This window comes from Melopsittacus undulatus, chromosome 2 (genome assembly GCF_012275295.1).
Source record: "Melopsittacus undulatus isolate bMelUnd1 chromosome 2, bMelUnd1.mat.Z, whole genome shotgun sequence".
Classification (NCBI taxonomy): Eukaryota; Metazoa; Chordata; class Aves; order Psittaciformes; family Psittaculidae; genus Melopsittacus; species Melopsittacus undulatus.
Genome location: NC_047528.1, coordinates 78,339,353 through 78,360,172, shown reverse-complemented (window position 1 = coordinate 78,360,172; position 20,820 = coordinate 78,339,353). Strand labels below are relative to the sequence as shown.

The 20,820-nt window shown below is 40.5% G+C and overlaps 2 protein-coding genes across 2 annotated transcripts in view; both read left to right on the top strand.

Moving 5' to 3' along the window:
- The window catches only part of BCLAF3 (BCLAF1 and THRAP3 family member 3), a 35,036-nt gene extending 29,625 nt beyond the window's left edge, over positions 1–5,411 (top strand). Inside the window, exon 12 of the mRNA XM_034060012.1 lies at positions 419–5,411. Coding sequence (XP_033915903.1) covers positions 419–448 — 30 coding nt within the window. The 3' untranslated portion in view covers positions 449–5,411. The remainder of the gene's footprint in view (positions 1–418) is intronic.
- Positions 5,412–8,027: 2,616 nt separating this feature from the next.
- The window catches only part of SH3KBP1 (SH3 domain containing kinase binding protein 1), a 226,149-nt gene continuing 213,356 nt past the window's right edge, over positions 8,028–20,820 (top strand). Inside the window, exon 1 of the mRNA XM_031051030.2 lies at positions 8,028–8,554. Within this exon, the coding sequence (XP_030906890.1) occupies positions 8,551–8,554 (4 nt within the window). The 5' untranslated portion in view covers positions 8,028–8,550. The remainder of the gene's footprint in view (positions 8,555–20,820) is intronic.

Here is a 20,820-nt window from a genome sequence, read left to right as displayed (position 1 = left end):
AGCACAGGTTGCCCAGAGAGGTGGTGGATGTGCCACCACGGGGGACTTTCAAGGCCAGGATGGATGTGGTTCTGAGCCACCTGATCTAGTTGAAGATGTCTCTGCTCACGGCAGGGGCTTGGACTAGATGACTTTTGAAAGTTCATTCCAGCCCAAACTATTCTGTGCTTCTGTAACCATTAAAATTGTCCTTGAGATTTGTTAAACTAGTTTGAACATCTTTATTTCACCCTTTTGAAATAATTATGCATATACATCCTTTAAGGCAGTCTTTACAGTTATGCTGTTTCAACCCATAACTGAAAGAATCATTTATATTTCATACTTTAATAATACAGTATTTATGAAAGTTGGGGACTTTTTTCCACTGTTACAACTTGACAGTAATGTGTTGTGGTTTTTTTTTTTCTTTCTGTAGGGAAATTTAAATATTGCAACAGAAACCTGAACTGAGCTGTGATCGTGAAGTTGAAACCAACAACACAGCAAAGGGAGCGTCTGTTAATTTTTTGACAGTGTTGTCAAGACTTAAAATAGGATAAAGGAACTAACCCTATAACTTTCTTGATTAAAAGTAACTTTATTTTTCAGTACTGGAATACTGCAGAACTTTTTTACAGTTTTAATAATTGCTTTTAAACTACAGTATTCAACTGAAACACAGTAGTATGTACCTTTAGTTCCTATTGCATACCAGTGTCAAGTAAAGAAGTCATCAGAGGGAGTCTTATTTATTGAATACTTTTTCTGTAAGCATGATGTTACAGGTGGAACTTGAGTTGTTATACCCAAAGGTTTCTATGTTGAAAGTTTCTTGCTTATGTAATAAAAAAAGGAGGAAAAAAAAAAGTGCCTGAATTGTTTGGTAATAGCACATTAGCTCAGGATATTCCAAGTAATGACCTTTTAGGTTGTGCAATAGATTTTACACCTTTGTTTAGCATTGCTGTGAACTAGTATTTTGTATTACTTTAGTTTAATAATATACTTGGGTTTCTGATGTGTATATACATTTGTAAATTGTTAGAATGCTGGGACAACTTTCAGTATTTGATTAAAATGAATGGTAACAGGCAGGTGTGTAATGTACTGTAGCAGTAGCTTATAACTGCACTGAAAGCATGCTTGGGGTTGTTAGAGGATTAGTTGGTCTGTATTCAAAATTATTGTCTCATTATCTTTTGGGGTATGACATTCTTGACCAAGCCACATGTTCTCTAATCTTTTTTGTCATAAATGATTTGATGATTTCCTGGATTCTGGAATTGAGGCCTGAAGTATTTAATTACAAGAAAAACAAAAACCGTCAATTTTTCTAAGCATGTGTTCTAAGAAAGCTGTTCATGACTGAAACTGCTTTAAATGCAGATGGCTTATCATTTTGCTCAAAATCCCAGTAATTCTCTGAAGTTTACTGTACTGCAATATTGCTGTGCTGTGTGCAAAACTCAAATAGATGGACATGTTTTATAAGCACCTATAAACAATATTGTGCTTATTTCCTGTTTATAGCCTTTGCCTTAATATGTAATATATGATAGGGTTGTGTGTATGTATTACAGGTTTGTTCAGACTTTTCATTGCCAGTAAATTAAAGAAGCAAAGCAAGTAGTTTTTTAGAGATGTTCTTATTAAAAAAAAAAACAAAACTGTTCACCATATCCACAGTACATGCAGGCTGATGTATTTTCGTAATTTCCAAGACAGCGTTAGCCGTTGTAGAATGCAGGCTAGTCTCAGTTGTGGATAGTAGGTCAGAATTCTGATACCGGGTAGAAGCATGTTGAGAGAAAGTGAAATCTGGATTTTGGGTAGAAAGCCAGGCTTTGATTTCTGCATGCATTTTGTAATGTTTTTGCCACAATGCCCTCAGCAGAGAGGCTATTTGAAAGTGTAGATATGGCTTGGACAAGCTAAAATAGTGCCATGTAAATTCTTCAGTTCATGGGGTGTACTGCTTAGTGTTCATAGGGAGTAAGCAGGCAGGAAGTGGGCCACTTTCACTAATGTTATGGTCGTTCAACAGTAACACTAGATGTTTGTTTCTAAATCCCAAATTTTCAGTTTAAATAACAATGATTCAGCTAGTTTTTCAGTAACTTTGACACACATACACAAGATGGGAAGCTAACTGAAAGGAATTCATTGGTCAACCTGAGGCAGGAAAACTTCCACAGATGATAAAATGTTTATTTATGCTGTCAGTGATAATTTGGGCAAAAACATCTTGGGTAGATTTACAGGGAGACAAAAATAAGGAACTGAAACAAGGTTTAAGTGAGTCAACCCAAAGCAAATGTGGAGTAGCTGCAGCTGAGCAGCCTGTTGGCAGGGCAGTGCTGCAGGTACTCTGCAGATGAGGGCAGTATGCTGTCAAGCTATTCCCACTGCTCCTGAATGTGCTAAAGCACTGTAAAACATGTGAAAAGTGAAACCATGTATGATATAGGATGAACTACTGAATCTATATTGTCTTATTAAACAGGATACTACTGTTTCTGTAAGCTTCCTGCAGTGTTGTTATTAAAGCCTGGAAGAGAACTCATGGTTGGGCAAATGGAAAAGTGGATACATGAAGAAACTTCTGACATGGCAGTTTTGCTAAAACTGTTTAGAAGTAATGCTGAAGTAGTCAGACTTCAGTCAATTAATGCTGCTTTAGCCAGGTTTAAAAGTGTGACTGGCTCCTCTCTGATTTTGTGCTCTCTTATTTTACTTGTGCATGACTAGGTATCTCTAATTTGTTTTGTATTTGAACAGTTTAGCTTTGTTTTGTATTTCTACAACTACGAGCAACATATTACAAGCAGGGTTTGTTGGCATGTTACTGACCTTGACTTGTCCCCCTACTCCTTTCCCACCCTTGGTCACAAGATGAATGTCATATGATAAAATGTAGTAACTGTTTCAGTTGCTTCAGCTTTTATTTGATATACCATTTGCTCAAATCACATTATTTACTGATAACTTCACTAATTTGGGATTCTGTCATGATAAAACTTCCTATACTTTATAAAAATCATACCAAGGTTGAATTCTGTGACTGGTTTAGGTGTTAGAGATATCAACTCTATCTGGTATGAGACACTGCTATGTAGATTTATCTTTGTGAATTGGAGACTTGTGTCTGTATACTTGCACAAATTGGCTTGAGTATTTTAAATACAGAAAAGTTCTGTTGTACTGGAATACGTTTGAGAGCAGTGTATTGGAGTTACTGATTGGGTTGTGAAGGCACAAGAAAAGGTGTTAAGTAGAAGAAAGGTCAATTTACTTGAATAACTTGGTGCCTTTCTGTATTGTGACTGCATTGTAGAAAACACCTGTACAAAGACTTATGTAATATCCTGGTTAGCACATTGTTTCTAATGGGAGCATGGACTGGTATTGGAATAACTACTTATTTAAATGTGTGTAAGCCTCAGAAGGAAAACAGTGTTGCTTGTATTAGTAAAGTCTGCCACTGCATTTGCATCGGAAGGGCAACTTAAAAATGTGATTGAGAGCTTTCTAGCTTTGTTTTATACTTTGAAAATATAAATATGAATTGCGTTTCTTTTTGGTTGACTTGAAATGGCTGTTAAATGCTCACGTCACTCAGTTGTTCATGTGAAATGATATTTTTAATTGCTATCCAAAATTCAGTGGGTTTAATGACTAGAGTCTTCCTTGTGTCTGAAATAGTAAGTTGTGATGTTAGCATTTATATTGATGATCCATTTAATTTCTACATAGGTTTGTCAGAATCCTCATTTTAAACTTTGTGATGATGTGAGTTCACAAGGTTTACAAAATTCTGGGGCTAGTAAGAAGCAACGCATTGCTAGGCTTCTACAAGCCTGCCTTAACTCTAGTAATTGTATTCATGCTTCACCTTACCTGATGGATTTAGATGGTCTTGCGACCTGGACAGAACTGTTTAAACTCAGGTAACTGATAGCAGAGGATGGGAGTAAATTCAGCTGATCACCAGTTGTGCTAGTGGTTTACTTGCTGCCTTCTCTCCCAGAGCCTCAGAGTGAAATGCTGAATTTTCTTTGTATGAACTTAGTTGCTTTAAAAACAAAACAAAAACCAAGATGACCTTTTAGTGGCATTATAAAAGGTGGGGTTCTCGAAACTCAGAAAGTCATTTTCTGCCATGTCTTGGAAATGGATAGTGAGAGTTGCTTGGAGGAGGAGATTAAAGATTATAGCAAAGAGAGTTGACTTCTCGGTGTTCACCTTAGAGACTGTAAATAGAGGGAGTTCTTCCGTGCTTTCCGAAGGGATCTTTTCCTATGTTGTGTAGAAAGATGCCTCTTGCCTTTCTTTAAGCATTTGAACAGCCACCTGCAGTTTTCTACAGGAGAGCTCTCTAGAAGGAAGACTTTAGGCTGGATCTGAATGAACTTGGGGGCGAAGAGACGTTTCTGCACGTTATTCTGGCCCTTGACAGACTTCATTCCATTGCTGCAGGATTTGAAGATACCAGGTTCTTCAGCCTCCTTAGGAAGGAAAAAAAAGGGGGGGGACAAAAAAAGCCATTTCAATATCATCAAAAGCCTACTTGTAACACTTGACTCCTTAATAGACCTTAATAATAGTGATGAACTTTTAAAGAGTGTTCTGTTTCAAGCTTGGTGTGCTGAAGTTTCAGTGTTGAGAGCAGGGAAAACTGCTGTCCTAACACCTGCCCTTTCCTTCCCTGCCTGATGGGTTTTGTTGTTGGGAGGGGGTTTTGAGTGGGTATTTAGCCACATGGCTTAATAGCTCTATGCTGCTTGCCACTTGAATATTTTCTTCTGTTCACTGTTCATTGCTCTGAATTTTGTGCAAGCAGTTTAAATCTCATGTTGTCTTGTAATATTTCATTTTCTGTAAATGTAGTAGATAACTTTCATTTCTTGATTGGCTTCTCATATCTTTATTGTTGAGGGAAGAGACAGGGTGGAAACAGTTGTTTGACTATGCTCTTCATGGAATAAAAATGCCTCATTATTTTGTTTAAGAATAGCAGGAGTTTTTTTCCCCCCAATTGAATGAGGATATGGACTGATGTCCGCTAGTAAGGAATATATTGGTGTTTGTTATTTATACTTTAGTTTCACAAGGACCTTCTAATGTGTGTATGTGCACTTGTGTACACATACAAACACAGTATTGGAAACCTTTAATGTAATTATTTCTAAGTATAGATAAGAAACGACATTTTTAAACTACTGAAGATGGAGTTAAATGCAAATGCATTTTAAGTCTGTAGTCTTTGGCGTCTACAATGGTGCTTTTGACAATGTTATTCCATGTCTAAAATCCTCATTCATAAGTATATATTAAGATGTAGGTATGTTTATATGTATGTTTAACATAGTTTATATAAAATCAATGTAAATCTTGTTTCTACAGACAATAAATGTTTTCACAGAATTTTTACTTTGGTGATTTGATTCAGTAGTTGTTAATGTTTGGTGTGACTTTCAGAGTATTTTACTTGATCTGTGTAGCCACTGATTTTTTTTTTTTTAGTATAATTTATGCTTATATAACTTACTGAAGATTGAAGTACTGATCCACATTTTAAGCACGCTATTTTTGGCTAAAAGAAGCTGCTTTTCTAAAGACAAAAAAACAATTCTCCCCTTATTACTAGCACAGAATAGATGCTTTGTAACAAAATATGTGAAAGCAGGTATGTCTTATGTCCTCCATGACATTCAAAATCCTTGCCATCTCTGCTGAATTCTGATCCTTGCTCTGTAAAGCAGCAGGATGGGGGAAGGCTCACACTTGCTTGGCTAACTTTGATAATGCGTACATTCCATAAACTAGTATGCATTTTTAAGAGGTCCGTTAACACTGTGTCATCAGTATAAGGTGAAAAAAACAGTGTTAGTACTAAGAACCCCTAATAGAGTAGAGGGAGAATAAGGTGAAGCTAGAAGAATAATACACTTGTATTTCAATTAAAGGAAAAGAGTTAAATTTCCCCATTATTTACTTAAACTTGCATAATCCAAATCTGTCTTGATCTTCACTTTATGCATTTTTTTTTCTTTATATAATTCTCTTAACTTGGTTATTATCCTTGAGCTAGGTAGTACAGCAAAACTCCTTCATGTGTGGTAAATCTAATGTGATGTAGAGTTGCTACAGGTGGAGGCATTGTTCTTTCTTCAGGAAAAAAAAAGTTAAAATACTTGAGGGGATAGTAATGATCATGCTTCCCAACTATTATACTACAAGTCTTAAGTGATGTAGCTGGTCATGTTCTGAAGTGCATGTCACTTGAGAATGAAGTTGCTAATTTGCATTGATACCACATTAAAACCACCTCTAGCTTCTCTGAGCAATTTCTTAATAGGTAAAGAGAAGTTGCTTCTCTAAATGCCATCATGATGTATATTCATTCAACACTTACCCCCCCAACTCCTAGTGATGTTAGTTTGAAGCCCCAGCTGAGTGGTTAGGCTCTACATGAACAAGATCAGTCCTACAGAAATTCTTTGGCTTACAAACAATGGGAAGCTAAGTCTTGGAGGTATTACAACAGTGCTCCCCTCAGTTTACAGTGAGGTTTTTTACACTTTCTGGGAAGGACAACCTGCTGTACTATGTTACTGCTTTACTTGAGAAAGCAAGAAACTTCCCATACATTAATTTTTAGTGATAGTTGAAATTTGGAGTCTGTTTGAAATAATCATCAAATTGTCTTTCTCCTGGGTATTGTGGTAAGATTACACTTTTACTACCAGCCTTGAAGAGTTCTGACAGAAATAAAGCTACTGGTATGTACAAGGCTAACTTACTCAGTTATACCACTTACTCCATCTTAAGCTGTGAAACTGGAGCCCTGGAAAGCCAAACTTCATCTAAAATTACCATACTAACAGCAGAAATATCTTTCTCCTCAACCCTGGTTACATCAATTCTACTTAATCAGAATAAAATGTCAAATGCACTTCACAATTTCAGCTTGTTTGTCATAATGCTGAAGTAAAAGCTGGTACTTCTGGTTACTTCCCAGAATTAATCCCGTAAATTTTCCAAGTAATAGAGGTCAAATACCTTTATGCAGTGAGGAATGGTGGGTGGATAATGCCAGTTTTCTCTCTTCGTACCCAAATTACCTACCTGAGGTTCAGCCAGGCTTTTTTGCTTAACCCTTCATTAATCTCGAAGGTGCTTGTGCTGTAGAAGATGCTACCTATACTTTATCTTTCATACCAGGTTACAATTTCTCTTATGTTCTTCCACTCTGCTACTAGTGTAGTTTTTTTACTCCAGTGGTCTTCACCTGTGTGAGGACTTGCCTCTGAAGAATACTCCCTGGCCTCATCAGGTCCTTTTCTATCCAGAAAGGTTACTGATCTATGCAAACGGCTCTCTCTTTTGCTCAGCTTTATTGCGGCACGAGTTTCCCATCTTCCTGCAATACCGAAAAGAACAGTCAGCTGCTCATGTGCGCCCTTCACCACCACCAAAACCCCACTCCTCATCTCTTTCTTCCCTCCCGCCCTCTAGAGCCAAGCGTGTAAAGAGGTGGGGGGCCCTTCCCTTGCGGCCAGTGCCGGAGCGCCGCGGTGAGGGGCACCTGCGGGAGCGGCCGTCGCGTTTCCCAGCGCCTCCGAAGGCAGAGCCCCGAGGCAGGACTGGGAACGGCCTGCTGCAGGTAGCGGCTCCCGGGTACAGGATCCTGAGGCATCCGCCTGTCCCACTGCGCGGGAGCGGCCGCCCACTCCCAGAGACAGCGCCCGGAGCCCACAGCGTCCTCCCTCCTCCTCAGCACCGAAATAAGGCGAGCCTCTTTCCCTCCCGTGCCCCGCCCGAGCTCCCGGTGCCATCCCGTGCCCCCCTGCCGGCTGCTGGCCGCAGACGGAGGGCGCCGCCCCTTTCCCCCACCCGGGGCTCCGCAACACCCCTCTCCCCCGGCCCGGCCCACCCCAGCCCCCGCTGGGGATCGCTGCTCGCTTCCTTCCTCTCCGCCCTCCCTCCCCTGCCGCCGCTCCCGGCGGCCCGAGGCGGCGCAGCGGCTCTGGCGCAGTCTCGCGACACTTCCCGCAGCGCCTGAGCCGAGTCGCTCCGCTCTGTTCGGCTCCGCCGGCAGCAGCAGCCGCCCGCGGCGTGGAGGGATCCGGCTGCTCCCTCCTCGCACCCTCGCCGTGCCGAGTGCACCGGCCGGTCCCGCGGCTCGGCAGCCTCCTCTGGGCGCCCGAGCTCGGCCGCGCTCTCTCGCGGGCTGCTGTGCCCGGCGGCAGCGGGGACCCAGGTGGCTGGCAGGAGCTGAAAGCTGAGCCCTCTCTCTCGTTTCGTTTCATTTTTCTCTTTTTTTAACACACACGATACTTATGCCGGGGGAAGCCGAGGTGCTGCTGCTAACAGGACGCGGAATGCAGCTCGGCTGCAGCGGGTGCTGAGAGCGGCGGCCGCCGGAGGAGGGAGCGGCTCTGTCAGCAGCCTCTTCTTCCCGCGGCGGCTGCTCGGCTCGGGCTGTCTCTCGCCCCCTTCGCCGTGGCAACCCGCCTCAAACTTTCAGCCTGTTTCCGCCGCCAGGCAAAGCCCAGCTCGACATAAATGGGTGAGTTCAAGCCGCCGGCTCCGAGTTGCCGGTAACGTGGAGGTTGCTCAGCGGGTGGGGTGCATACCGCTACCGCGACGGAGGGCCGGGGGGGCTGTGTGGAGGGAGCTGCCCGCCGCCAGCCTTCGCTCCTCCGCCTCACGGCTTTTAACTTCTCCCCTCCCCCGGCGGAGTCAGTAATTGTTTTCATGTGACAGGCAGAGAGGTCGGGGTTTGCGGTGGCGGGGCGAGGGCAGGGCGCCCCTCGAGGCTGCCGCGGTGGGCGATCCCGAGCCGCACTGGTGGGGTTGCGAGCCCCACTTCTCTGCGGGCACAGCCACCCCTGGCAGCCTGGGGTGTGGTGGGGCCGGGCGGGCATAGAGAGGGGGACCTCCGCCCCGGGCGCGTAGGTTGTGTTCCGTCCGCTGAGGGGGAGCGTGGGGCGGCCGTTGTGACGTGTTGTACCGCCCCGCCAGAAGGGGGCGGCAGTTGGGGCCGTTGCGCAGGGGTCGTTGTGGCTGTTGCGCGGGGGGCGGTTGCGTTCGGCAGTCTCTGCCCGTGAGGTGGCTCCCGCGGACTTCGGGAAGAGGCAGTGCCCGCTTGCCCAGCCTGGGATGGGCAGCGCCCGCTACCTGTGCGGGGAGGGGTCCTGGCCAGCGGGAGAGGTTGTGACGGGAATGAATTGTCCCATTATGCGGTGCGAGGTGGTGGCGGTGCCAGGCGCGGGCTGGTTGAGCGATGTGCCCCGGGGCGGCACTGGAGCGGCGTTGGCCTGCGGGTCCCTCTGCCCAGCGCTGTGCCCAGCGGAAAATGATGTTACGGAGGGAACAAAAGAACCCGCCTGCTGTCGGTAAGCAGCCCTGGGTGTGCCCACTGGCCGGCGTGTGAAGGCAGCGGCGAGCGGTACTTAAAAATACGGGCGTTCAGATGTCCTCGCCTGCCCGAGGTAGTAGAAATGCTGTTGGACTGTGGGAGACCCTGAGAGAAGTATCCCTAAAACGACTAAATGTAATGCCTTACGTGGCAGACATTTTACACATTTGTTGTAATACAGTGACATTGGGAATACAGTAGGGAAGAAATCGTCCCTTTGTTCTTTGAGAGGTTACTTTGCAAGATATTATCAAAGTGATGTGCAGCTCCTGTACCTGCATGTTACAAGATTCAGTACTAGCTTTCCAATACTGACTTTCAGTTAGTTCTCCAGTTCAGGCTGAAATGCATTCATCCCTATGCAGGTCATTCAGCTATAATGATCTGGGTGAACTCTGATACTGCTGACAGTAGCCCAGCAGCCCAGACCACCACACTTAATTGTAGAGAGCATTGTAGAAGACTCTGTTAGGGTTGGTTTGCCTGTGTTGGTTAACACGGCTCTCCCAACTTCGGTCTTCTGTACCAATGGATAAGATTTTAAACATAGATGCTTTAATGAGAAGTAGGGTTTGTAACTGCTGAGCTGAGCAAAATCTGTCTTCAGTAAGGCTTGTTACTGGAATTAATTTTTTTTTCAATTATTAGTATTGTTTTCTTATGCTCTCATAGTCCATTTATCCCATATCAACTTTGTATTGTAATACAGTAAGACTTTTCTGATTTCTGATTAATCCGTACTCCAAATATTACCCTTTTCATGGTACAAACAATTAAGGAAAGCAAAATACCAGTGAGGTAACTTACATTGATAGAGCTCTAGGAAGGTTTTTGAATACTGCAGCTTAGCAGTGAAGGCCATCTTTTTCTCTTATCCACCCTTCCCTCCCCTGGTCTGGCCATGATCGTACACATAGAATCATAGAATCATAGAATAGTTAGGGTTGGAAAGCACCTTAAGATCATCTAGTTCCAACCCCCCTGCCATGGGCTGTCTTCTTTAAAACTCATTTGGATAATGACTTTCCCAAATTGTTGTGATTCAGTCAGACTTCTTTTTGAAAAATGGGAGTGGAAGGAAGGTAGATATGGTTTAATTTTTGTTTGTATATTTACATGGTAAGTGATTCTTGTAACTTAAAAACAAATTGAAAAATTGTGCAAGGAAGTGAAGATAGGAGTAGTATGAAAGGCAGATCTTTATAGGAGGTAACAAATCAAACCAGAGTTTTATTAAAACATTTTTAACATTAGCATTTTTGAAAGATATTTCAGATGCAGAAGAGAATAAGTGAATTCTTTGTGTACACACAATTAAGTTTTCTGATGTTTTATTTTTAAATTACTTGTCTGCCTTCCATTTGAACCATTTATATTTTCTGTAATCAGCTGCATATTGCTATTAATCCAATCCTGTGCACACGTATTTTACACATCTGTGTATATTATAGTTCAACTTTTCATTAAAGCTTTTTCACAGTATGTACTCAAAACCTTACAAGAAGTACAGCTTTATCGTGATGTTTACAAGTTATTATATGACATTATAGGTACAATACCTTAAAGTGAATTAATTTACACTTGGAATGGACTTGTGAAATAATGGTGGTAGTTCTCTAAACGTAAAATGGGGGAAAGGCAAATATCTTAAAGGTAATTGTGAATGCAGTGGAACAAGCTTGGTCCCCCTCCTTAAATGTCTGAGAATGAAGAGGTGGTGTTTTGTGGGGACTTGTATGTGTGTGTGGGTTGTTTGTTTGGTGTTGCTTTTAGGTTTGATCTGTTCTCTCTTTTAAGACCACTTAGAATTGCACATGGTAGGAGAACTCCTCAGTCTCAATTGCAAGAGCTTTTAAAGCCCACAAATCAGACTGTTCTCCTGAAGTTGGAGATCCAAAAAGCAAAGAAGAAGGCATGGTGGCTACTTGGGAAAAAACTGGTTTGCAATGTACTGCTTATCAGATTTGGAAAACAAAAAATGTGGAGTACAAGTCTAGAGAGTCTAGAGAGCAGTGTTTAACTGCCATCATTGCAAAGCAACTGATGTTTTGTAGCTGTTTGTGTCAGTCGAGACATACCTTCCAACTTCTGCTGTAGATGAAGGAAAAGCTTTTCCTGCAGTGCAGTCCTTACCTTCAGAGCACAGTTTTGTATGTTAAAGGAGGTATGGATCTGTATAATAATACCACTATGAACCTAAGCAGTTGAAGGAGGCATCACAGTGCTTGTAAATACTGGGTTATAAATAAGCCCTTGAATCATCAATATTTTTTTATCTTAGTATTTTTCAAGGTAATATTAAAGCTTTTCTATTGGGGAAGAGAGGACACATTGCTTTCGTTTACATGAAATCACATTGATCACCTCAGTTGTTGCCATAGTTAGGAGTTTGGCTCCAGCTACAGTCTTGTGCCCTTTCAACCAGTCAGGTTACTGGTAGACAGCTATTGTCTGCATAGTTTTACTATAGTGATTGGGAAACATGCTTTCCTGTGAAATACCACAGCTAGTTTGTACACACCAAAGGAATGTTATGCCAAGAAGTAATGCAATCCCAAGAATCATGTGAGAGGCTGGTATGTTCTGTTCCAGTTGATATCCCTTTTCCCGTTTTCCCCCTTTGTTAGTTATCTTTATTTTTTCCCTTTCCATATTGTCCTCTGTCCCCTGCCCTCAGCTTCTGCTCTGCTTCCCTCATAAACCCTACCTTTTAATCTTTCTCTCTCTACTTTACCCGCTTCAGACATGTCAGTTCCTCTTTCTTCCTTTCTCTTACCGAAACATCAACAGAGGGAGCACTCTGAGCACATTTCCTGCATGTGGGGCTACACTGACCTCCAGCAAGCAGGAGCTGTGCTTGCATCAAAACTTCTACTAGGCCCTGAGGTGTGACTTGGATAGCACTCACTGCAACGGGAGCCCTGGGGAGTTTGTCTGGTAGATTCTAGTAACGTTACACTCTTGTGTAAAATGAAACATTTTTGAGGCCTAAGTTTAGCAGAAATTTCACAAATCACAGGTGGTAGGTGTGTTCATGGTTCTTGACTATTCTGACAAATTTCTCTGCCCAGAATGGTGGAGAGTTTGGATCCTTTCAGCAAAATAGCTGTGAGATGTTCTTAAATAGGAATAGCATGTGTCATTCTTGTCATTGTTGAAAACGGTTGAACAGTTTCAGCTGAATAAGGAAAAATCATAAGAAAAATTATTAGCATGTTTTTTTTTTCATTTCTTTCTTTTTCTAAATAAGGTTTTAAGCAGCTGTACAGTGGCACTATATAGGAAATGTTGCATAAAAATCCTCCCCAACCTCTATAAAGTCTTTGTTCTCCTCCTCATATGGGGTATTATTCATTTTAATTCTTTTGTTGTCATTGGTAGGTTTGTTTCTCACAACAAGGTGGTTGCATTGGAGCTGTTCAAGATCACATTTTCAGTTGTTTGGTGACAGTATTATATAGCCTGTGAATGTCTTCATGATCTGAGTTCAAGTGGAGTTTTCATAAACTGTAATAAAATATTTTCAGTAACCTATATAAAATACCATACAAAAAAATCTGGCATGAAGCTATTTTTCACTAGCAATCAAAAAATAATGACATTTATGTTGTAAAAGGTTGTCAGATCTGCATTCTGAATGGAACAAGATAGGGGTTTGAAATAAAAAATACGTACATGTGTGTATATGTAAAAAATTTTGAAAATAATTTCTGATTAAGTCTGTTTTGTATGTTGGTATCTCTTCTGTTTGCTCCTTTCTCAGTGTCTACATTGCAGTTGTTTTTTTTAATAGTAATTGTTGCTTTTGGATCAGAAAGTGTGATAAAGAAGAGATACTTAAAATAGAAGGTTTCTTAAAGCCACAGAATTTTTGCTCCTCATTGTGCTAATCAAGCATTCTTCTGTAGAAAATTATGGTAGAGCTGCTAGAAAAGTTGTGGGGTTTGTTTGTTTTTTTGTTTGTTTGCTTGTTTTGGTTTGGGTGTTTTTAACCTACTTAGTTTTAAAGAATTATATGTAATAATTAAAACACTTTCTTATGAAGCAGTTTTATTGTGATATTAATGCAGAGTGCATACATATTTCTGTTTAAACTGCTACTAATGCACTTGATACAATTAGTCTGTAATGTGATTCAGATTTACTTCTTTGGTAATTGTTATTCACTGGATGTTAGAGATTTCTTTCTTTTTTTGAGAATACTGCTGGTAATCATTCTACCAGCAGTGTATAAGAATTCGTATAGCAGATCAATATTGATCTTGTAGATAATGCGTTGATTCCTTCCCTACCTGAAGGGGAAGAGATGCATGTGTTAGGAGGAGAAAAAAGAGACCGTGGTAATGTGAAATGAGTAGCTGAAATTTCAGGTCTGAAATATTAGAGGTCACTGAAGTGCTGAAGGGCAGGTTAGTCCTGATGGGATCAAAGGAGAGAAAACAGCCACAGAGATGGTAACTGTTGTTTTGCTCTGATACTGCTGTTAGAGAGCAAGCTTGTGAAAAATGATGATGGATTTTGTATGGTTCCTGTCTTGGCTGGTTTGTTGGTTTGTTTTTTTTTTAAATCACAGAATACTAAGTCCTGGACCCAGGGAGTGGATGTTTTCCCTAGATGTAAAAGCAGGAACTAGCTTAAGGGCATATCTGTGTTCTGTACACTGTGGAATGATGAAAGAATATATTAGGGGAGGGGATCTAGAGAGGAGGTGAGTATCAAGATTCAGTAATTCAGCTAATGTAAAAGTAATTGCTGACAGTCTGCTTCACACGGAGAGGAAACAATAAAAGCTTGAGTCCTTGTATTTGAGAGAATATGCAATGCTGTAGCTCAGTAGTCATGGATTGTATTAGCAAATGGAGTTGACTTCTCCCCCGCCCCCTTGCTTTTTATTACTGATAATTAGGAAGCATTAGTAGAAAACAGCTCTTGAGAATGCAGTGGTAATGTCCACTTAAAAACTGTGTAGCAAGATGACTGTTGTGTCTCAGCTATGCTTTGTTCCCAACATAACTATGCCTTAGAGAAAGAAGCATCCTGGGTCAGGAGTGGTGGAAGGGGAAAGGATGTCTTTGTTCTGGGGGTGTTGTTGAGAATTTGTGTTTCTGGTTTAGGTTGATGAGTTGTCTATAGTCTGAGATCAGAAATTACATCTGTGCTGAAACAATTCTCTTTAACAGCAAGGATCATGTAGTACAGAAAGCTGAGCAGCTGTATGAGGAAAAAAATCTCCCCAAATTCTAATTAATCTGTAATGTCAGTATAAAAAGGTGCCTTTTTACCTCTACCTTTGAATTTTATTAGAAGTATTGTATGGATGGAAAATGTTTATTTTTATTTCCTTCTTACTCTTTCCTACTGTGCAGCTAAATCACTTCTGACAATTTAAACGAGCTCACACCAAACCCAGTGTAAGTCTGTTCATTTACTTGAAGACCAAAGTCAGCACTCGTGCACAACTCCTCAGGGAACTAATGCTTTTTCAAAAATGTCAGTGTAGATTTGTTGCATGTGTTGCAAATCAAGGCCCAACTTGATCCCACAGCAAGGGAGTTGGACTAGATGATCTTTAAAGGTCCCTTGCAACCCAGGCCATTCAAAATGATCTATGAATATTTAATTAGCTTTCAATGATCATACTGCTCAGTTAAAATTAAGTTTTGTGTCCCACAAGTAGTTTGTAATAAGTGAATTTGTGACCTGCCTTAAAACCCCTGCAACTAACCAAGAAACCAACCAAACCCATCACCCCAACACAGCCAAAACCCCAGCAGTTAAAAGGTAACAGAACTATTAGAGTATATATGTACATGTGCAGAACTTCTCATTCTTGAGCCAAATATAAAACCATTTTTTGAAAACTCTCATCTCATGTTGGCTAGTTTGGTTCAGGTGTCCTGTCTCTGCTCCTTCCAGGCTTCTTGTGCCCCTCCTCACTGGAGGAAAAGCTCTGATCAGGGTAAGTACTGCTTAGCAACAACTGAAACACTAATGTGTTACCAGTGTTATTCTCAGACTAAAGCCAAAACACAGCTCTGTACCAGCTTCTAGGAAAAAAATTAACTCTATTCCAGGTGAAACCAGGACAGGTTTAAAGTATGTCCTCTATCTGTGGTTGCTGATTCGTCCTTACCACTGTCAAGAAACATTTTCAGTAGTCTGGTAACTTGGCAGAGTGGACTTTCTGCACCTCCCCCCCAGTGATAGCCTTATGCAGCATTGAAAATTTTATATCCATGTGGCAGATATAAAACTGGCAAGCAGCAAAGCAGCAAGACCTCAGCTTAATATTTCAGTGTTTTTCTCATTCCTGCTGTTCTTTCTGTGAGGTCTCACTGAGCTCTTACTGGGCTGTTAATGGTTTTCTGTTTATTTCCCACTGTAAAAGGGCACACCAGGAACTGCAGTGTGTCCAGAAAAAGATACGTTTATTATGGGGTTTCATTATGACAAGGTTTAAAAAACTTTTTTTGCTGTCAAATTCAGAAAGTATGTAAAAGTGTTTTAACTTTGGCCTTGTGTTTTCAAATGTAAGGATTAATGACCTGCTTTGGAAGAGTGGTGATGCTTATTTATAAACAACATTTGAATGTTTCATGGATGAGATTGATTTTCTAGATATTTTTCTTTTTTATCAGCCATTGCCTATGAAGGTGTCCTTATTGTCATCAAGAGCTTTATGGAAAAATATCGTATCAAGACCTTTCACTCTGGGCAAGACTATCTTAATAAGTAGTCTGAGTACTGTATTTCAGTGAGACTGCGGAACTGCTGCTTTGAATACAAATACCCAACTTCTAGAATCATAGAATCAGAATGGTTTGGCTTGGAAGAGACCTTAAAGGTTGTCTTCTAGCCCCCATCGAGCACTTAGAGGGATGGGGCATTCACAGCTTCTGGGGCAGCCTGTTCCAGTGTCTCACTACCCTCATAGTGAGTTTCTGCTTAACTTCTTAGATTTAAAAAATAAACACACAAACCAGACACATCACATGTAACAACTCCTACAAAAAAAAAAAAACCAAAACAAAAACAAACCCCAGAAGAACCTAGCTTTGTTCCCATTATCTTTTAAATGACTGGGCAAAGGGAAGGAAAGGAGAAACAGATGCAGAGAGGAAAGTCCTCTAGTCAAGGTTAAGCCTGAGAAGCCTTGCTTCAGGTGCATAACCAAGCAGCTTGTGGCAATGGATATTTCTGAACATCTGAGAGCATGCACCAGTGTTTCCAGGCAGGGTATGGTCCAACTCACTGGGAAAAGAAAATTGCATCATGTAAAGGCTGGCCTGGTAGCAAGAAATGTGTGGAACTTCACTTGCTGATACAATGGAAACTTAAATTCCAGTTCCAAAAGTGTATGAAAGACATCTGCAGATTTATTGGCCCTCATGATATTGAAGATTTTTTCCTTAATGTCATGTGCCATGCTTTATTCTTCAATTTCAGGTTTTGTTCTAGGAAACCTCAACCTGCCAACAGTTGTTGAAAGCACTGGCTTGGTAGCTTACAAACTTTGCTTTTTTATATCTGTATTTTTAGATTGCTTGTGGGAAAGAAAAGGTTAATTGCTATGCAATCTTTAAATCTAGAGTGGGTTCAGACTTAAATAGGTTGATACTAAGTCAATGATGTAAACTTCTCCAACTAGTAGATTTGAATGCTTTTGATACACTTCTCTGCTTTTTTTTGTGTTTGTGCTTCATGAAATCGAGCAGGTAACATCTACTAACTTAAAGTTTGATCTCAAGATTCTAAGCCATTTGCTGCATTGAGCTGATCATGTAACTAGTTCAGTCATTAATCTCAGCCTGATACCACTGGATATCTTTTTCTTGATTTGTTATATTCTGCATTCTCAATGTTGGCAATGTGTTCTTTGTAGCAATTTTTGTTAGTAACTTTAACAACACAGTTGAATTTTCTGGTGACTTATACAGGTTATATATAAGCTTAGCTTACACATTTGACTAGCTTCTCAACTTCTTTTTGTAGCAGTTTATGAGTTTATTGAACATCGCTAAGTTTAACTATCTGCATAAAACTACTCCAATTTTATAGAGGTGGCATGTATTTAATAGGGGGATTTCTGAGAGTAGTTAATCCAGTTTAGTTAATTGCCATTTTATTGATGGAAGGTCTCAGTACAGCAGAAAAAAAAGTATGTTCTATAACTTTATCCTTGCTTGTTTGAGCGCTGCTCTAGGCTTGAATTGGGTGTCCTGTGTTATGAAAAGAAATGCACCTTGGAACAGGCAACTGATTTGTACAAGTAACTTTCTTTCTTTTGCAAGAGAGTCTTTTAACTGAGAGAGAAATCTTACTGCTACTGTTGCTGTCATATTTTGTTATAAGTGTTTTTAATGTTCATCTGCCTGGACAGCTTCTGGTTCCTCAGTCCTATAATCTCTTCTAAAATGGGAAAGATCTTTATTTTCTTTGAAACTTTATATTAAAACTCTCCGGTATCTGCTGGTCATTTTGTTCATCAAATACCTTTATTTAACTGCATTTAAAACTAGTTGAAGTATGCTTGTCAGTTTGACCACTGAGGTCAGCTTGAATGGTCTTTGTTCTCTCAAGTCATACTGCCTTTCAGAATTGCTTGCTTTGACTTCATGCTACTTATTTTAAAGACTACACTTTTTTGTGTGTGTGAAGCACCTATAAATAGTGCTTTTGATTATCTGCCATTTCAGTTATCTGACTGTGGTTCATGGAAGATTGAGATAAGATGCCATCTGGTTCATGATGAGCTATGGTCTGACAATTTGAAGTTGTCTGCACTGGTTCCAGAGTCATGAGGGATCTATTAATATATATTCCTCCACAATATATTTGATAGTTTGTTCACAGTTGAGCAGAGAGCAGTCTTGTTTGTTCCAGTGGTTCTCATTCCTTCACCTCATTCTGTCAGAAAGGAGTTGCTCCTCTTCCTATCAGTTATAGATTTGCATGTATTCAGCTTTTCTTATATTTCACCTGTCTTTCAAGTGCACTATTTCTCTTTTTAGGAAACTTTTCTTTATGCTTCACTTACGTAGTCTCAAAATTCCCTATGATGCAAAGATATGCAGAATTCTGAAGGCAGTCTGGTGTGGAACACAAAATTTGTGAGTGGTCCTTTATTAATTTTGTTTCAGAATTAGGGAAACAAGAAACTTTCAGCTGGTTTCCCATAGATACCATGTCAGGAAGGAGAGGCACTGGCTGTCTTCTAGGGACTGTTGCTTTAGTCTGCTGAGTTTTTTTCAGATTTGGAATTAGTACCCTGGAAGGTAAATGCTGAGGTGTGCATTGCACACTGTTTTTCCAACCACCTTTTTGGTATTTTCTGGTGGAAGAGTGGTGTAGAGAACAGGTTGTGGAAGTCAGTAAAGCTAAATACTGAAGTTCTGATGTTTTTTCTTTAGTTTGGAGAACATAAAGGCAGGATGTTGCTATTTTAGGTAGAATTTCAGTTTCTGTCCAAGTTTGTCAGTGTCTTTCTCAAGAACCAAAATCAAGGAGCTAATGTAAATGCAAGCTAAATGTAAATTGCAGAGATCTTAAATGCAAGAAATGTTCTTTGCCTCTCTAGACCCTCTGAAATGTAGGATTAGTTTTGGCTTCTGATTTCCTTAGCTTCAAGAGCTTGTATCAGTGGAAACTGGGGAAGGTCATGGGAAGATTTTTCAAATGTATGGAGCGCAGGAACCTTTTGCTTACATGAGGGAGAGCTAGAGCTTTCTGCTTACCCTTGGAAGAAGTGGTCAATGTGACATTCAGTGACAGCATTAACCCTTTCCTCCCTGGTTCTCTTGGTTGTATAGTTTTAACCTGCACACTCCCTCCCGGATGCCAAAGAAAGATCATACTCCTCTTAAGTAGAACCTGTCATCTTGTCGCTTCTTTGTCCACACACTTTGTTCTGTGCTAGACCTTACAAGTGTTGGTAACTGAGGGAGGGATGGGAGGAGGAGGTTGTCAGAGGAATAGTTACTTATAAAACAATAGGGTTCATTGCCTCCATTTATGCTTACTTGGGTTCTACATAGTTCCACCCTTCTGCTTCCTCTCCTTTCTCCCCATATCCTCAATACAGCAATGGGCTCTTCTGTCTAAATGCTGATTGTTATTTGTGCTTTCATTCTATATGCAGCTCTGTTGAACATTCACATTCAATCAGCACACAGTGGCTCAAATTCCCTATTGGAGCAATGCTGTCATCAGGTCACAAGCTGTTCTTGCTCAGAATAAAAGTCAGTGACAAGCTTTCAGATGCACTTTTTTGGTTTGCGTAAGTTTTTGCTTTCAGGATTGTTCTTCTAAGGAGGAGTTCCATGTAGTATCTTCTTTTTGAAGGCTTATTCCAGTTGTAAGCTTTAAAAAAGATCTCTTCGAAGTGAGAGTGAGTGTTTCCTGGGTGGAGACTTTTTGAGTTCTTTAACCTGCTACTGGTGATACCTGTTAGAGGAGCTGTATCTTCTGCTTCAGCATAATCTCTGCTTTCTGAAAGGTGTTGCCATGTTCAAAATCCAGAGAATTTCTCTGAGAAAATGAAAACAAAGAAAGGTTAATGGAACTTCCTTCTTGCACATACCTAACTGACACATGGGTGTTTTGAAAAGCACCTTTCAAGCAGGACAGAGAAGCTAATGGCTGCGATGTGGGAATGGTTTTGTTCATAAGAGCAAAAGAAAGTATTCTAGTTTGTTAGTTCCATTTATTGCAACATCTGGAAGAGATTACCTTTAGAAACTAATTTGAGGTGAGAAAACGGAGGTATTAAAGACACCATTTACAACTTATTTCACTAGAATTGCATCCTGAATTCTGAAATTGAAATTTGAAAGCTTTTTAATGCACAGAGTCAACACGTGTTATCTGATACCGTAGTTAAGTTTATTTGCCCAGAGATCGTCTGGAACTTGTGAATCTTTGTATGCAGTAATTTCTGTTTCTGAAACAGAAATTACTGTATTTTTTAGAATTATTGCTCTTAGTACGGTTTGAAGGAGAATAAAAAAACCTGATGTAAAAAGACAAGTTGCTAAGGATTATGAGAAGCAGTCTTATGAGACTTCATTATTAATCAGGAAAAAACATGATAGTGGTGGGTGGTAAAGGTGTTACTTTAATCAAATGTGCCCTTCCTCCAAATAATCCTTCATAGTTACTTATATGATTGAGCAAGTTAAGTGGTTTGTTTTTTTTTTTTACACCTCAAGTGGTATTTGTCTGTTTTTCAATATGTTATAAAGGTTAGTGAAGATGGTTTAATGCTGGCATGTAAATTTTGTATTGGATCATAGTGGTGAAATGCGAATTACCTATGGTCTGAGCTCTTTTACTTAGAGCCAAGAGCCCCACCATGCACACAGCTTTTATAGCTCCTGTAATGCCTGACAATCTGTTGTATGTGGAAGCACAATAGT